Below are 17,572 nucleotides of genomic sequence, written 5' to 3'. Positions count from 1 at the left end.
GGAATGCCTTCTTATGCTGTTTGTGGTCACTATGCAAGTAATCTCTGTAAATCACAAAGTATCTTGCAACATTCACCCAAACAAACACACAAAGCCTTCTTTTGTTCTTCTTCCTGATGGTAGGTTCTAGGAAAGTACTTCAAACCCATCAAGAAATGGAAAGCAAAGAAACTTACTGTAACACTGGTCGTTTCTGAAAAAGCCACTGCCTTGTGTTCTCTTTCCTTGCTTTGCCATAGAAAAAAAAAGAATGTACTTTTTCCCAATAATGATGTTTTTAGAGACATCACTTTCACCTTTCTCAGTCACCAAGCATTACAAAGTGGATATCTGCCTGTCTGCAGTGGTTACCTAAAGGCCTCATGTTCTGTAAGAGGCGTTGAGTTCCTACCCGGTCAGTCCTTTCCCTCCCCTCTTTGTGGCACATACCCTTCGCTGGATCCCAGTAGTTCTATGTGGTCTTGGTGCTGTGAGTGCAAGACATACCTTAGGTTAATGTGGTATCTACTAGCACCTGGACTTTGTAAAAGTGAAATAACTGAGGGACAGCTGTTCTTCCTTTCGAGCAAGCTGCATATACTATGATGCCAGAAAGTCTCTAGTCATCATCACTGAGACTTCTGTGCTCCAGAAGCAGACTACATGAAGATGGTGTAGATGAGGAACATGAGGTACGAAGCAGGGCAGGTGTCTGCCATCATACTGTCTCATTTATTGGTTTTGAACCAGCAGTAAATGAAATATTTAACATTTCTAATTGAAGCTTTTAATCAGATTTTGCTCTCGTTTAAATATTTGCATATGATGAAGCTTTGTCTCAACTCTTCATGATAAAACTTTGGGGTAATGCAGAGACATTTGGATTTTAGACAACTCTGTAAAGCCCAAGAAGAGAAAACGTGGCGTCCTTTTTAACTAGTTTTGACATAATTTGCTTTTGCCTATCTTTAAAAAACCTGTATGTTTTAGATCAGATTGGCCCTTGGAAACATCCTCAGCAGAAACAATTAACTGACCACACAGTATTTTCTTATATGTTTTCAGATTTGATATTTACACATATAAACATATTTTTATGTCCATTTGCTCATAAGTATAACTGAAAGAAAGATATTATCTCCTTTAATGTGATTTTGTTTGCTTAATTGTGCTCTCTGCAGTGAATGTGACCCTCTGTGTATACAATACATGAAGCAAGCGCTGTTTAGCATGCAAAACTGCTAGCAGTGTGGAAAACTTTGCCCTTCTTTCTTAGAGGAGAAGAATTAATTTGTGCATCCTAAGGAATAAGGATTTTTTTAAATTGCATCTCCTGGCCCAGGACGCCAGACTTTCCTGGCAGGTGTACACTGTGGGTCCAGGCCCCAGCATAATTAATTTTTTTATTTTACCAGCTGTTTTTTAAACTTGTCATTTTGCAAAATAAACAAAATCAGAATACGAAGATCCATCTAGATTATTTTAAATTCAATTTCCCACCTGCAATGCAGTCAAACTTGCCTCTCTATGTGATATTTCACAGGACATAATGTTTTAAAATACATGAGAAAGCAGCATACCATCCCTACCCTCTATCCTGTAAGTCTCTCATGTGACAGTCATTTTCTCAGTAAACTGTGAGACTTTTATCCGCAGTGCTGTTGCTATCACTGACTTGAATGGGAATGATAGCAGACGCTCAGTGCTGAGCTGTGAGGCTGGGGCTGCAGATGTGGCTGCTCACGCTAAATCTGCTCACCTCCTGCTCACCCAGTGCGCCCAGTTTGCTGTGGCCGGGTGTGGACTGCGGCTTACATTACATTAGCCAGTTTACCTGTTAAAATAGATGCTGTGAGTATGGTTTTGCGTTGGTTGCAAGCATAGAGGTAGAAGCTATTCCAACAAAAAGCATGTTTGTGCAAAGTTAACTCTTCAGAAGGGCTTAAACTACATTTGTGTTAGAGAAGTGGGTTTAGTTTAGACCAATGATTTGTGCTTGTTAAGAGGACTCTCAACCTGTTTACCACTTATCAAATCCTGGCTAAAGGGAAGCAGGGTGCTTGAAAGAGTGCTGTATACGTGGTTGTATAGTACATGGCTTTATACAATACAAAGTCCGTTTTAAAATGAATTTATGCAAGAGTGAAAGTAGAGCCAAATTTGGAAAGGCCTCTCTGTTATGAAAATGCAATTAATCTGTAGTTGAATAAATATCACGGTTAACAGGTACTTGAATATCAGAATGGTTTAATCTGAAAATAATTGAGAATGCACAGCTGAAGTCCATCAGGGATAGGAATACAGATTATTCTATTTTGATATTTAGCTGTTTTTTTGTGAGGTAGTTCTTGAAATAATGGGATGAGTTTTGTTGAACTGATCATTCTTTTGTCTGAAATACTTTGAAACTGGGAGAAACATTCATACACTTCCCAGAGTTCAGAATTGGGCAAGCTTCTTGAACACATTTTATATACTGTTGATATTTCTTCTTTATGCATTTGGTTTCCTTTAAGAATGCCCAAAGACAAGATAAAGAGCCTAATATTAAGTTGAACTTTCCATTTTACATGTTCCTTTGGTAGTTTCTGTTTCAAAAAAGCACATGTAGTTCACTGACACCTATTTTCTTCTAGTGACTTAGATGTTCTGCATTTTAAAGTGGATAATTTCACATTTCAACAACAGATGTATTGCCACTAGTACTAATTTATGAATTTATGAAAGTATGCATTACATCTATATATTAACATTATTGCAATGGATACTAACACAGATTTTAAAAATGTACTTATTTAGACTTTAAGGAACTGATTGACAATAAAATCCCTGTACATGAACATGGCGTACCATAGGAATTTGTTATGCTTCCTGCTCTCAGGAGTCTCTAATCAGGTAATGATGACACCTAACTTCACTTTAGTCATAGTATTTCTCAAAATACTGAGAAAAGCCAGTAATGGCAATTATCATTCATCTCCTCCTCTCACTGCACAGCTCCCAGAATTCAAAGGCACTTCTTTGATGGTTAGAAAGGAAAAACAAAATTGATTATTTTAAACCTCTCTGCAAAAGATACTGCTCTCTTTGCAGCACTGTTTCAAGTGCAATGTCAACTATGGCTAGCAGTAACTCTGCAGGGAGTGTAGTGATCTTGGGTTTCATATGTAAATTTATGCAAAGGGCTTCTGCAAGCCTAGCATGTGTTGTTCTCCTCAAACACCACAAGGCATTTCATGCTACTTGATGTGGCAAAGGGAAGAGAGATTCCCTCTGTTTCACACAGCACGACGAAAGCCTGCAGAGTGCATGTAAACAAACAAGAAACCCATGATCCATCATTGTTTTTGAAAGTCGGTAGAACTGGAAATTCTGCTGCAACAAAGTTCTACCATTTCCATTGATTATTTCTAATGGAGCTCCTCCTTTGGAGGACACGAGGGGTGTTCTTTGTGAGTCTCCATATACTCTGAAAGAATAATATTAATAACCTAGAAATAATATCTTTTTAGGATATTCTTCATCTTGATCAAAATCACTGAGAAAATGAGGATAAGAAGTAAAAAAATGTTATCTTGATATCTTTAAGTTTCTCAGTATGCGATGGCCCCCATCACCACAGACATCTCATCCACATTTTTTTCTACTTCCTGATATATTTGTATCTCCTCCACTTTCTAATAGCAATAGACTTTTGGTCACTGATCACATTAAAGAGGCATCTATGTGTCTCTTCCCTCCTGTAATAAATTTCCCTTCTGCTCGAAACTTCTGAGGACTGTCTGGTGGTTACCTTTGCTCTATTTGGCTATTTGCATTAGGAGCACTCACCCCTCAGTCAGCTCTTCTCTATCCTTTGCACATCCCACTAGGACTTGCCCTCTCCACAACTACACGCTTCTGAGTACCTGCAGACAGTCCTCATGTTATAGCTGAAGCTGGTCAGGTCCCAGCATGTACCAGCAGTAATTGCAGAGTATTTAATCTTGGATGTTAGTTTAGAGTGGCTAATTTGAAGAACGCTACATTTTTACAGCACTTCTGATGAGTTAACATTCTTTCACCTTTGTTACAGTTAAGTGATCAGTTTGTCTGTGTTCTGGACTGCAGCATCATGTGAAAGAGGAAACCGTTGACACAGAATTCCCTTATTATGTTTGTAAAACGTGTTTTGACTTACCACATTCATTATGAAGCCCAGCTGCTGGGGTGCCTGAAGGAAAAAGAGCCAGCAAAAGAATTTGAGCTGGGACAGGAATCGTCCCTGCTTCCCGCAGGCATAAAACAACAATTATCCTGAGGCGACTCCTTTGAGCTAGTGGGGTAGGTGCTGATATTGCTGGGTAAGTGGGATTAAGAGAGAGCTTGGCATGGATTCTTATAGTTTTGAATCCATAATGGTTTATTAATAATAGATACTGCATTGCCTGTTTGTTCAAATGCTCACAGTGCGTATAGAGCTGGATTAGGAGGAGGATGCTTTTGCCCCAGAGCATGCACAGTCAGTATGCTCTCAAAACTGCACATTGAACGATAATATCAAGGGATTACAATAGATCAGTAATCGCAATAGGTACAGCAAAAATAGAAAACTCTTACAGCAAGTTGTACCAATTCTACACAGTGCAAAATTAGGAGTTGTTCATAGACAACTGATAAGAACATTGGAGGGTTCTTCTGTAGGAACCAATACAATTTTTTGTCTCAGTCTTCACTGGCAAAGACTGCAGCCACACTACCCATAATGCAGAAGGCAATGGTGATGACTGGCAAAAGGAAGAACTGCCCACTGTAGGTGAAGATCGAGTATGAGACCACCTAAGGAACCTGAAGGTGCACAAGTCCATGGGACCTGATGACGTACATCCACAGGTCCTGAGGGAACTGGCAGACAAAGTTGCTAAGCCACTATCCACCATATTTGAGAAGTTGTGGCAGTCCGGTGAAGTTCCTGATGACTGGAAAAGGGGAAACAAAACCTCATATTTTCAAAAAGGGAAAAAAGGAAGACCCAGGGAACTACAGGCCAGTCAGTCTCACCTCTGTGCCCAGCAAGATCATGGAGCAGATCCTCCTGGAAACTCTGCTAAGGCAAATGGGAAAAATGAGGTGGTTGGTAGCAGCCAACATGGCTTCACTAAGGACAAATCATGCCTGACAAATTTGGTGGCCTTCTACGAAGAGGTTACAGTGATAGTGAACAAGGAAAGAACAACTGATGTTTTCTACCTGGACTTGTGCAAAGCATTTGACACTGTCCCGCATTGATATCCTGGTCTCTAAATTGGAGAGACATGGATTCATCAGATGGACCACTCAGAGGATAAGGAACTAGCTGGACGGTAGCACTCAAAGAGTTGTGGTCAACAGCTCCATGTCCAAGTGGCAGCCAGTTCCGAGTGGTGTTCCTCAGGGGTTGGTACTGGGACTGGTGCTGTTCAGCATCTTTGTTGGTGACATGGACAGTGGGATTGAGTGGACCCTCAGCAAGTTTGCCAATGATACCAAGCTGTATGGCAAGGTAGACACATTGGAGGGGAGGGATGCCATCCAGAGGGACCTGGACAGGCTGGAGAGGTGGGCCAATGCCAACCTCATGAAGTTCAACAAGGCCAAGTGCAAGGTCCTACACCAGAGTCGGGACAATCTCAAGCACAGATACAGGCTGGGCGGAGAATGGATTGGGGGCAGCCCTGAGGAGAAGGACCCGGGGATGCTGATTGATGAGAAGCTCAACATGAGCTGGCAATGCGTGTTCGCAGCCCAGAAAGCCAACTGCATCCTGGGTGGCATCAGAAGAAGCGTGGCCAGCAGGCCAAGGGAGGTGATTCTGCCCCTCTACTCCACTCTTGTGAGAGCCCACCTGGAATACTGCATCCAGCTCTGGAGCCCCCAACATAAGAAGGACATGGACCTGTTGGAGCGAGTCCAGAGGAGGGCCACAGGCTGAGAGTTGCGGTTGTTCAGCCTGGAGAAGAGAAGGCTCTGGGGAAACCTTATAACAGCCTTCCAGTTCCTAAAGGGGGCCTACAGGAGAGCTGGGGAAGGACTTTTTACTAGGGTATGTAGTTATAGGAACAGGAGGAATGGCTTTAAACTGGAAGAGGGTAGATTTAGATTAGATATTAGGAAGAAATTTTTCACTCTGAGGGTGGTGAGGCACTGGAACAGGTTGCCCAGAGAAGTTGTGGAAGGTCCATCTCTGGAGGTGTTTAAGGCCAGGCTGGATGGGGCTTTAAGCACCCTGGTCTCGTGGGAGGTGTCCCTGTCTATGGCAGGGGGATTGGAACTAGGTGATCTTCAAGGTCCCTTCCAACCTAAACCATTCTATGATTCTATGAATAGTGAAGTTCTGATCGATTATTTTATTCTGCATTAATATCTTGGATTCCCCTCAACTCCGGAAAAGCTGCTGTCTTACCAGTTCGTGTCTATTCAAAGCTGTAAAAAATGTCACAGGGAGTGAGGATCAGACCCCAGTTGCTTGTGGTCTGGGTGTTCAGTTGCTTTGAAACATAAATGGTCCTTTGTCAATTTGATCGCAATGCAGTCAAAATTATAAAAGGAAAAAGCTAGTAAAAAAGCAGATGGGAAAACACTGGCAATGCCTGTAAATAACCCTTAATCACCCTTTCCCCCCATTCTTGATGAAAATAATTATTAAAAATAGACCACTACAGTTTTAAAGTTGTAATCAGTGTAGCTCTGTATTTTTGCTGGACTAAGTAATTCCATGGCTTTCTAAGAAGATGCTATTTTCATTTGAAACTGGGATGATTTAAGCCTGATATTTCAAAAATGGGTGGTGATTGATTAGTCATCAGTCTAATAATGGACTACATCTGCATTTTTTCCTCCATCTTTATCATATTTTACATAATTCATTTGGCTTAATTAGACATTAAAGTAATTTTCCCTGTAATGACTATAGCAGATTCATCCGCCCCTTCTTGGTTTCTCTTGAGATGCCTCTGCCCTTGCTCGCTGCTGCTCAGAAAGCACAATTCTCCCCTGCAGGATGGGGTGGCACAGGGATGGGACTCTGTCTGCCATGTGTGCCCCCTGTTATTTTTTTCTGAATGTAGTTAGTTTTTGCATAACAACAAGGCCTGAGATAATAACTCTCATCAGGTTTCTGATGTGCTTCATGCTGTAGATGTGGGAGGTAATGATTCTTCTCTTAAAAATATTCACTTTAACGCATATAAAATGGTGGTAGAGTTAAGTGACTTAGGATGTATCCCACAGGGAGCATCTTAGAAATGCAGATTGTACGAGTCTGTCTCAGTTTGAGGTAGCTGAAGCTATTCCTCATGCGGCTACTGTGTCTACTGGCACTTCATGACAAGTTTCTACCACACTTTATGTACACAGAACAAACTCCTTTTACTTAGTTCAGAGACTGGTAACCAGACTGGTAAGACTGGTAACAAGCTCATCAGCCCTTTGTTATGCCAGAAGTCAACCAGATTCCCAACAGTGATAGAAAGGGAAAATAATTATCAAGCTTCTTTCTAGTTAGCAAGGGGCCTAGAGCTTGAATCTGTTTCCACAAAGGCTGATGAAAATCTTAGTGTAATGTCTTCGTTTAGGCCGGGATAGTTGACTTTCCTACTAGTACCTGATACAGTGCTATGTTTTGGGTTTGGGATAGGAATGTTGTTGATAGCACACCAGTGTTTCTGGTTGTTGCTAAGCAGTCAAGGCCTTTTGTGCTCTTCATACAGCCCTGCCAGTGAATAGGCCGGGAGTGCACAAGAATTTGTGAGGGGACACAGCAGAGGCAGCTGAGCCCAACTGACCAAAGGGATATTCCATACCATATGACGTCATGCTCAGAATATAAAGGTAGAAGAAGGAAGGGCGGGGGACGTTTGGGGTTATGGCGTTTGTCTTCCCAAGGAACAATTACGCGTGATGGAGCCCTGCTTTCCTGGAGATAACTGAGCACCTGCCTGCTGATGAGAAGCAGTGAATTAATTCCTTGGTTTTGCTCTGCTTGTCTGCACATCTTTTGCTCTACCTATTAAACTGTCTTTATCTCAACCCATGAGTTTTTTCCTCACTTTTACTCTCCCGATTCTCTCCCCCAGCCCAACTGGGGGGAGTGAGCGAACAGCTGCATGGTTCTAGTTGCTGACTTGGGTTGAACCACAACATCTAATCATCATAAGAGTCCTGAAAAATGCACTGCATACAGCTACATCTGTTTTGGAAACAAAGGACTTGCGAATCAGTAAACTTGACTGATTTGATATGAACTTGTGGTAGTGAAAATGAGTTGCCTGTTCACTCACTGTTTTGTCTTTTTAAAAATATTTGCAAAAGGGCATGAAACAACTACTGGCCTGCCTTCAGAATTAAACTTTGAAGAGGATACTCCTGGGAGGAGTTTATTGCAGCCACTTGTTGCACTTCATATATTCTTGATTTTTCAGCAGTAAACCCAGAGGTGTGTTCATAAACAAGAAACATAATTATTCAAATTTTTATCTTTCTTGCTGGTGTGAAACAGCAGTTTTCAGGAAATATTTGCCTGAAGTGTACCTGGTCATTAGTCCCATTGTTAACCATTATTAATATTCACAAGAAAAAATTGTATATTTAAAAAAAAGGAAGAAGGAAAACTTCCTGGAAGGAAGAAGGAAACTTCCTGGAAATTATATAAATCTGTTAATTCCTGATGCTATAATTATTTGTGTTACAATGGTTTGCAAGAACAAATTGAGATTGGGATTGTGATGTATATGGAGCTGAACTTACCCATTTTAATGGGAGATCTTCCGTAATATAAAGATGTTCATTAAGTCGGCAGGGATGGTAAAGAGTGGAGGGTGTAACTGTAAAGGCAATTAAAGGACCTGCAAAGTCCTTTAAGTGGAGCCTGGAACAGAACCAGTCTTTGAATCCAGACTAATTGAATCCTTGTATAAATTCTTTAATTACTTCAGCATGCACACACAAAAAAGTACCAACTTGATTATACAGAATCGGAAGCAAGTCTTACCAGGTTTATGAATCGTTCTACATGCTCTTTGATTAGAGGAAGTAATAGAACCGAGCTGTGGCTGCTGCAGCATAAAATGTAGTGTAAATGAAAATCGGTACAATGGGAATCTGCTTTTGCACATTTTCTCCTTGGATCTCATTGTTCCCTCCTTTTACATGTAGGAAAATCAGTCAAGCCCTGATTGTCCAGCTTGCTGTTCAGTAAAATATGTCATCAAAAAGACATCATAAAAAAGACTTCAGCGTGGCAAGAAACAAACAAAAAAAAGGAAACGAGCAAGGAGCAGAGCAAGGCAGAGGGCTTTTCCATGGATAACTAAAATAGTAACTGTAAAAGAAGTGAAAAAGCCAGAAGCTCATAGGAGAACTCACAGTGATTCCACTTTAAAGCTTTTGAAAATGGCCTGTGGCCAGATGCAAATGAGTTCGTTTAACATATGACTTACCCCTTTCTTTTTCTTTGAATGGCATGTAGCTTCTAATTATCCTTAAGCTTGATTACATTCCTGGTTTATTTCTTTCTATTGAAAAGTTGTTATCCCACATCTCCAACTCACTTGATTTAGAAAAGGTGTGTAATAGAGATGACATCAAGCGAAGAAGTGGTGAAATGTAATAGCCTGCTCATTAACAAAATCCTTTTGCTGTGTTTTAAAGTGTAGCAGCTGCCTAGGTATCAGTAATAATTGATGCATTTAATAATGGGCTGATAAAATACCTGTTTGCGTGCGTTGACGTGTTACCATCAGAATGCTGTGTTTTCTTACTTCTGTTTGCAGATGAGGTCTACTGCCTTTTCTCTGAAATCAGGCGACATATGCTACAGGATGTTGCATTTTATGCACAGGATGTTTATACCAGGCATCTGGGAGGAAATTGTTAAAAAGTCTGCAGACTTTTGACAGCAAGAACTGGTTGATCTTGCTACTAAGATAGATTGTAAACCCTTTGGAGCAGGACCATCTTCTCTAGCTTGTCTACACAGCAGCTAGCACAGTGGGGTGGTAGTCCCAGACCAGGTTTCTCCAGCACTGCTTCTGTTCAACTAGTGTCCGCAAGGATCAGGGGAGCTCATCCTTTCTGATGTGGCCACAAATCACCTTGTGAAAGAGAACTTAAATAACAAGTTAGGGTGGTTCAGTGTATCTGGTACCTACTAATGATTTGATTGTGTGAATTCTTGCTGGAGGGGAGGTTTTTTTACACTTGTGTTTCTTAGGGATCTGTACTAGAAATGGGAGAAAATAATATGGCAGAGAATAGGATGGCAAGATTGAAAGAGGATGGGGTACAGATCTTGTCTTGTGGTGTGCCAGCTACTGTAGCAAAATTAATTGATAGAAGAAAGAACCTGTAATAAAAGTAGATCAGATTGTTTTCCTCAGAATTATACAACTAGGAACGATCTCTTAATCAGGGCCAGTGGGAAGGTCAAAGCCAGCTCTAGAGTTACATTCACTTTGCGGCAGGAACTGCCTCTGATCAATGTTTGTGTAATATCTATTTCAGTGAAGCATTCTTGGTGCTATTATGATCTATTAGCTGAACCATGCTGTTACTTAAGAGACAAATGTTGTATTGAAAATCCATGGACGCAACTGTTGATGACATAAGGAGGAGTCACAGAGCACACACTGGAGTGTCTTCTGTAACTACATTGAGTGGGGTTATGTGCAGCCTTACCCACATGGGCTGTCCATTGATCTAGTTTAAAATTGCTGAGTTACCAAAGCTGTAATTAAGGATTAGTTATTGAATTGAAGTATATTGAACACATACAAAACAAGTTTGAAAACAGGCATATTCTAAAACAAAACAAAACAAAACCACCCCCCACCCCCCAAAAGGTCTTATTTATTAAAATGCCTCTATGGATAGAAAAAAAAAAACAAACCAGAAGTAAAATGCAAGTATATGTCAAAGTCATATTAGAGGTTATGAAATAACAGGTATAAGGGATACTAGTGATTTCCTTAGTAGACTGTTGATAGTAATGGACACAATCTTTGCAGAAGAAAGTGAAAACAGAGGGGACGGTGAGGTATGGAGAGCTGGTCCAGAAGCTGAGTATTTACATTGAGGAATGGAGGGATTTTTCTACATGCACCCACCCAGTTCCTCTTCCCTTTACTGGCGTGATAGGTAATGACCTAAGGAAAGGAGATGTACCACTTGATCATGTGTCCTACCCTCCCACTTCATAGTTGCTGCTGTGTGCCAGCTTCACCAAAACCTCTGCTCATCCAAGATACACATCTTTAACCTCTCTGAAAGTCAGGTTACAGGGATCTCAGAAGGGGCTTCCAAAACTGGTGATCAGTTTTGCAAGAGTTACTTTATAAAAATCAGTGATGGCTACATTCATAGCTAATCCAGACTCCATGCTGTCTGAAAAGAGTGGGGAGGAAAGAAGGAAGAGCTTCAACTGTTTAGCCCAGAAAATGGTGTTGGAGGGGGGATGCGAATGATTCTGTAAGTGAACTGCATCAGGGACAGGGAAGAAGGGAGAAGTATTTCTGAGAAAAAAAAACACTTGTATTTAATCTAAAGGACATAGATTGCATGTGTACAAATATTTTTAAACTCTTTTTTTATACTTATGGACTGAAAGATTTATAAATACAAGGACAGACAGGTTCTAGATCAGCCGTAGGGGGCGGATGGGGAAACTGCTGGTAATGTGGACTTCAATACTTATGTCATGACAAGCATATGAAAGTATTGCACATAAGAGTAAGGGACTGGATTGATGATTCTTTCAGTCTTATATCCATGATGATGCTTTTTTTTTTTTCCATTAAAAATTTGCTTTATTGAGATCTCGTTCAAGCCATGCAACAATTTGGAGTGTAGATGTTGTATTTGGGGTTTTTTTTGTGTTTTTTGTCCTGAGTAGGCTGCTTTACCTTGTCGTTTCACAGAATCACACAGAATCACAGAATTTTCAGAGTTGGAAGGGACCTCTAGAGATCTAGTCCAACTCTCCCGCTAAAGCAGGATTGCCTAGAGCACATTACTCAGGACTGCATCCAGGCGGGTCTTGAAAATCTCCAGAAAAGAGACTCCACAACCTCCCTGGGCAGCCTGTGCCAGTGCTCTGTCACCCTAACAGTAAAGAAGTTTTTCCGTGTGTTGGAACGGAACTTCCTATGTTCCAACTTGTGCCCATTGCCCCTCATCCTGTCACGGGGAACCACTGAGAAGAGTCTGGCTCCATCCTCCTTCAACCCATCCTTTAGATATTTGTAAGTAATAATAAGATCTCCCCTCAGCCTTCTCTTCTCCAAGAAGTTTGTATAGGCTAAACTTCATGAAAGGAGCCAAATGAAATTAAAGAGAGGTAGGTGGGTACAGCTGGCAAGATAGTTAAACAAATAGCTTTTCCGTAATGCTCAGCATCACTATGTTGAGGTCAGTTGTAGTTAGTTACTGAGCTTTTTTGCAAAACAGCGAGTGCTCAGAGCTTACACATTGCTGGCTGAATTCTCAAAGCAATGATTGCTTTGTTTCTTCGTGTTACTCTGTATTAGTCCCTGTAACAAGCCAGAATGGAGTTTTGACATTTTAGATCTCTTCCAAATGAACCTAAAGATTTCATTATACTTATACTATGATAGTGTTTTGCAGGCCATTACTTTCTACTTGAGAAGGCAATGGATATTTTCAGATCTTAATTCCTCTATTTGCTAGATAACTCCACACATTTTCTTGCAGATATTATTTACGTGAAAGATGTAGAAATTAACTGCATATAAAAAAGTCATGGATGCAACATCTTACCCATGTTTTACGTGATTCTTAGTTCCATACCATTGTGATTCTCCTTCAAAACAACTTCCTTTAATCTAATCTTGCACTGTTGCATAAATTGGAAAAGACATTGACTTTGATAACTTTGAGTGCACACCAGCTGAGCTGGTTTGGGGATTTTGAATCTTTATTTAGGAGGTTAAAATGAAAAGTAAATCTTTCTGCATTGGTAGCTAGGGGTTTCTTGCTGTTATGGTAGCAGGGATAACAAAGTTATGTTTGGGCATCCTTTACGCTGCCTTCTTTGATTTTTGCATTTATTCATCTGCTACATATTCAGAATACTTCTGCCACTTTTTTAGGTTTGCTTGTTTTGTTTTGGTTTGGTTTGGTTTGGTTTTTTTAATTACTATTGAAGAGAGGCCTGAAGGACATAGTCCTGCTGTCTTTCCTTGCATACATAGTCCCTGAATGCTTCTGACTCACTGAAATGAGTGAGATTGACCGTAGCATGGCTATTAATGAATGTACAGCAATGAAGGAGTGTCTGTTCTGCTCTTATCTTAGGCTTCACATAGAAAACATGAGTAGACAAATTAAAAATCAGGACTAAAGGGCCATTCCTGTGTCTCTGTGAGAAGAAAAGGTATAGTCACAAGCCATTTTCTTAGGAGAAACTGGTATCAGAATTCAAAATAACCTCTTTTCTCTTTTCTACTTGCAGTTTCTCCTGAACTGTTCTCTTTAAAAGTCATATTGTATTGTTGCTATTCAAGTCAACATAGCTGTTAAGAGACTGTGATAACCTCACATATAATAACTCACTTTTATTTAAATGCATACAGTTACTATGTCTGGCATCAGTGGGTATCCAGCCCTGTGTCATATGCTTTCTTCTTTGCAGAAGTACAAAAGTGATGCATTTAGTTTGTTTCCAACATTGACAGGGTGATATGATTGCTTCCTGTGACTCCTCTGGCGTGATGAAGCTCTGGGACATTCGGGAGTCTGTTCCTATTTTATCCATAGATGCAGGCCTACATTGGGCCAGTCAGGTCATCTTTGATTGCTCTGGTAGGATTCTAAAACAACTTTTTCTACATAAGACGTCGTTTATTTTGAAATCTCTCTAATCTCTCTCTGATTCTGAAGCCAGATGGCATGTGTGAAACAGCATAGATGTGTTAATTTTAAAGAAGAGATACTTGAGTGTGTCAATGCTCGATACAATTGTTTTCTATGGACTAGATTGGGAAATTGGACTAATAGTCCATTTATATAAAATGAAAAATGTGCAATAACAAAAAGGGCAATTAATTACAAAAATATTACATAGTACAATAGTACTGATCACTGAAGGTAAAAAACTTAGTGAGATTACCTATGTTCTAGTGATGTTCATTTGCCATTACTGTTTGTTCTTTTATTTGCTAATTCTGTAGTTGCATTTCATAACCAATCTTAATAAGTCCTCTTTTAATTGCCTCAGAACTTTATTGTGTTGACAGGACTGCTTATTGTGCATGAAGAATTGAAGCAGCCAGTTATTTTTCATCATCAACCATGTATTACCATGTCAGCAATATTGTGAGCGAATGTGAATTTTCATTTGAAGAGGGACTGTTGTAAAACACTTTTTTTCTGTTGTTTTAAACCCAATATTAATCTTGAATTTCAAACCATGGACAAGCATTCACGTTGCAGCACAGAATTAGATCCTGATTTGGGAAATTGTTCTTACTCAAAGGTAGTACAATATATGATGACATAATACAATAATATATAATGTAATATACATAGGTATATTGAAAAATATGTATACATTTGTATTATATGTTACGTGCATAAAATATAATGCTTCAATAGAGTATGAGAGATAATTAAGGAATCATTAACCGAAAATAATACTATGACATTTTGTCATAATGATCCATATACTGTGGAATGCATAATATCAATATATTGAGTCACTACGCAGAAAACTTTGCCATCAAATTCTATATTATTTGTATAGTTATTTCACAGATCTCTCTGCTGTACCATTAAATAAGCTATTTTCATTTCCAAGGGAAAAAAAGTACATTGACACTGTCCTTTTTTGACAGCTTCCCAAAGACAAATTTAATCACTCTTCTATTTATGTGTGTAATTTGGAATAAGAGCTCATTTTTTGTTCAGGAAGATTTGAAGAAGTTTTGCGTTTTTGTTTCTGGAGTATATTGGTGGGTCATTTGCAAAGGTATCGAATGCCTGAAAAATGCTGTAGCAATATTTCTAGCCAGGTGGGAACTTTTCAGTAGAAACGTTATCAGATTCAGGTAATCTAAATGGGCAATTTTTCCATCAGTTGGGTAAAATCCAAAATTTTCTCTGCAGGAGTAGGCACACAACAGAGATATCAAATTGGGATGGATGATCACAATGAGGCATAATGCAACAGGATGCAATTGCACCTAGCTAAAGATAGGAAAATACCTAGCTAAACAAGACTATTGCAATTCCTGTTGTTTGAAGGGAGGTAGTGCCTATGTCACCTAACTAGGGACAGAGGGCAAGGCACACCGGGCACTATCCGCACACATAGACTGAAAAGGCAATGCCTGTTCCCAATACGTATCTTGTAGAAACACAAGCATACTAATTTCTATTTGTTATGGAGTAGTATTTAATTTTATTGATGAGGGGCTGGAAGGAATGCATTTTCTGCATTGCATCCAGGGAGAATGATGCGATCTGGTTCAGCAAACCTGGTCTCGCTTGGGTGCAGCTGGTTTGGTTACTGCTAGCAATGCACTGTGGGACCCAATCTGAGTTGCATGTCTCTGGGACCCTGGGTTTGTGGAAGTTTAAATCATGCTGAAACCATATTGTCATAACTTTTTTTTTTTTTTTGCTGATACCAAAGTTGCCAAGCTAGCTAAACCAGAATCAGCCTGAGTAATCCTAAAATGGCCCTTGATACACCAATGAGAGAGGTTGAATGATGTGCTTGTCTGCAACAGCAGAGGGCTAGATAAAATGATCCAGCAGGTTCCTGCATTGTTTGTCTAAATAGTAATTCATGAATTTGGTCAATCTGAACTCTTCAGTCATTTGAGTGGAGTTAACCAAAAATAATAACCATGTTGAAATAAGTCAAACAGCCAGAATACTCCAAAAATAAATGGTGATAGGAGAATATATCCTATGTTTAACTAATAGCCTGTTGGGTGTGGCACATCTCTCTCATTTGGGACCTCTGTCTTTGGAGAAGCTTGGGTGGATTTTTCTGACCTTATCAAAGCATAGCTTAATTTCCAGCTGCATCATTCAGTCTCTCCTGGTGATGTTACCACGTAGCGTAAAATACTTGACTGCATTAATAGTTATAGACACTGGAAACAAATTGTTCAGCATCTTGCAGGTGGATTTAAAGACTAGATTAGAGAGCCATGGTTGACAAGTGTTTTTTCTTCTGCCTAGTTATTGTTTAAATTATAGCTAACAATGATAGAAGGGGTTTATGAAAAGCTTGGCGGTATCAGCAAATGAGATTGAGGCCAGAGATAGTAAGGCCCTAACTAATGGAAGATTTTTGTTTGGTTTTCTGTTGTATTGTTTTCAAGTAATTATCGTTGCAAATGCAAAGTAGACAAACATTTCCTACCGTTTGGTTTTAAGTGGTACTATCTTTTGTTGGTATGATATGCACGGGATGGGAGCTGCTTAACAAAGAGCTAGTACCAAGAATGAGTTTGTAAGCTACTGGGATTCTCCTGATGGTGTTATTGGGGATGTCCTTGCAAACTCTAGTGATCCGATTGCTATTCATGGCATAAATGCTTGACCATAGAGCCATTTTCTGCTTTATCAGAGCGACACTCAGATCTTGAATAAGTTAATGAAAAAAAGTTGTGTATAAATCTTTCTGCTTTACCTACACTCTGCCTTAGCTTTTCTTTGGCTCAGAGTAGAGGTGGACTTTCCCATATGGCATAGTTGTGAATGAGAAGAAATTAATTACATGATTAATTACCATTGCACTTTATGTGGTTTCTTTTCTTTCCCCCAGTCTTTCTGAGACTAGCTCATGGTCTTGCAATGAGAGCTGGTGATGGAGCTGGCAGAGATTCAGCCCACTGGGAGCAATGATCTTCAATATTATGCTTAATCTCAGAAGAACAAAGGAACATGTCCTTTGAATTCTGCATGCTGTGAATGGTGTCAGAGAGGGGACCAATTGTGGTTACTGTGCAAGATGGACCACAATGTGATTTTTTTAACTCAATTCACTTTTATTTTTTCATATGCAAGTTAACCGGCATCTCCATGTGCTTATATTCTTGTGTAGCATTCATGAATCCCTTAAACATTCTCGTCGACTTCTGTGTTTCCAGTTGCTGTTTAGAAAATGTACTTAATACAATTAATCACAACACAGTGTTGCATATGTTAGAGAAGCTATAGAGGATTCTAGTTTATATGCTACAACATATTTATTTACTATCATAATGTATTAAAACAAACAAACCAGAAAAACCCTAGTACACCAGCAACAGTCAAAAATCAATAGCAGTTACTATAAGGCTAAGGGAAAGCAAACAATATTTGGAAAAATACACTGCTATATTTTGAAATCTGGAGATACGCTGAGGTGTTATCATTTAGCCTGCTTCTGTCCAAGCTGGGCAACACTCTCAGCGTTGGAGAGATGTGAAGGGTATGTGATTCTTCTGCCACAGCACAAATAAATAGCCTTAAAACGCCTCCGAACATCTCAAAGGGCAGTATGTACCTATTTTATTTACAGGGAGAGTATATTAAGAGAATGCAAAGGTTGTAAATAAATGTGAAA

The 17,572-nt window shown here is 39.7% G+C and overlaps 1 protein-coding gene across 1 annotated transcript in view; it reads left to right on the top strand.

Moving 5' to 3' along the window:
* Nucleotides 1–16,869, top strand: part of SPAG16 (sperm associated antigen 16) — a 326,638-nt gene extending 309,769 nt beyond the window's left edge. Inside the window, 2 exon segments of the mRNA XM_009887597.1 lie at nt 13,686–13,812; nt 16,790–16,869. Of these exon segments, the coding sequence (XP_009885899.1) occupies nt 13,686–13,812; nt 16,790–16,869 (207 nt within the window).
* Nucleotides 16,870–17,572: the final 703 nt, after the last annotated feature.

The sequence above is a fragment of the Charadrius vociferus genome, unplaced genomic scaffold (genome assembly GCF_000708025.1).
Source record: "Charadrius vociferus isolate BGI_N301 unplaced genomic scaffold, ASM70802v2 scaffold136, whole genome shotgun sequence".
In the NCBI taxonomy this organism is placed as follows: Eukaryota; Metazoa; Chordata; class Aves; order Charadriiformes; family Charadriidae; genus Charadrius; species Charadrius vociferus.
The sequence above is the reverse complement of the archived record's forward strand: the minus strand, read 5'-3'. Positions and strand labels throughout refer to the sequence as shown.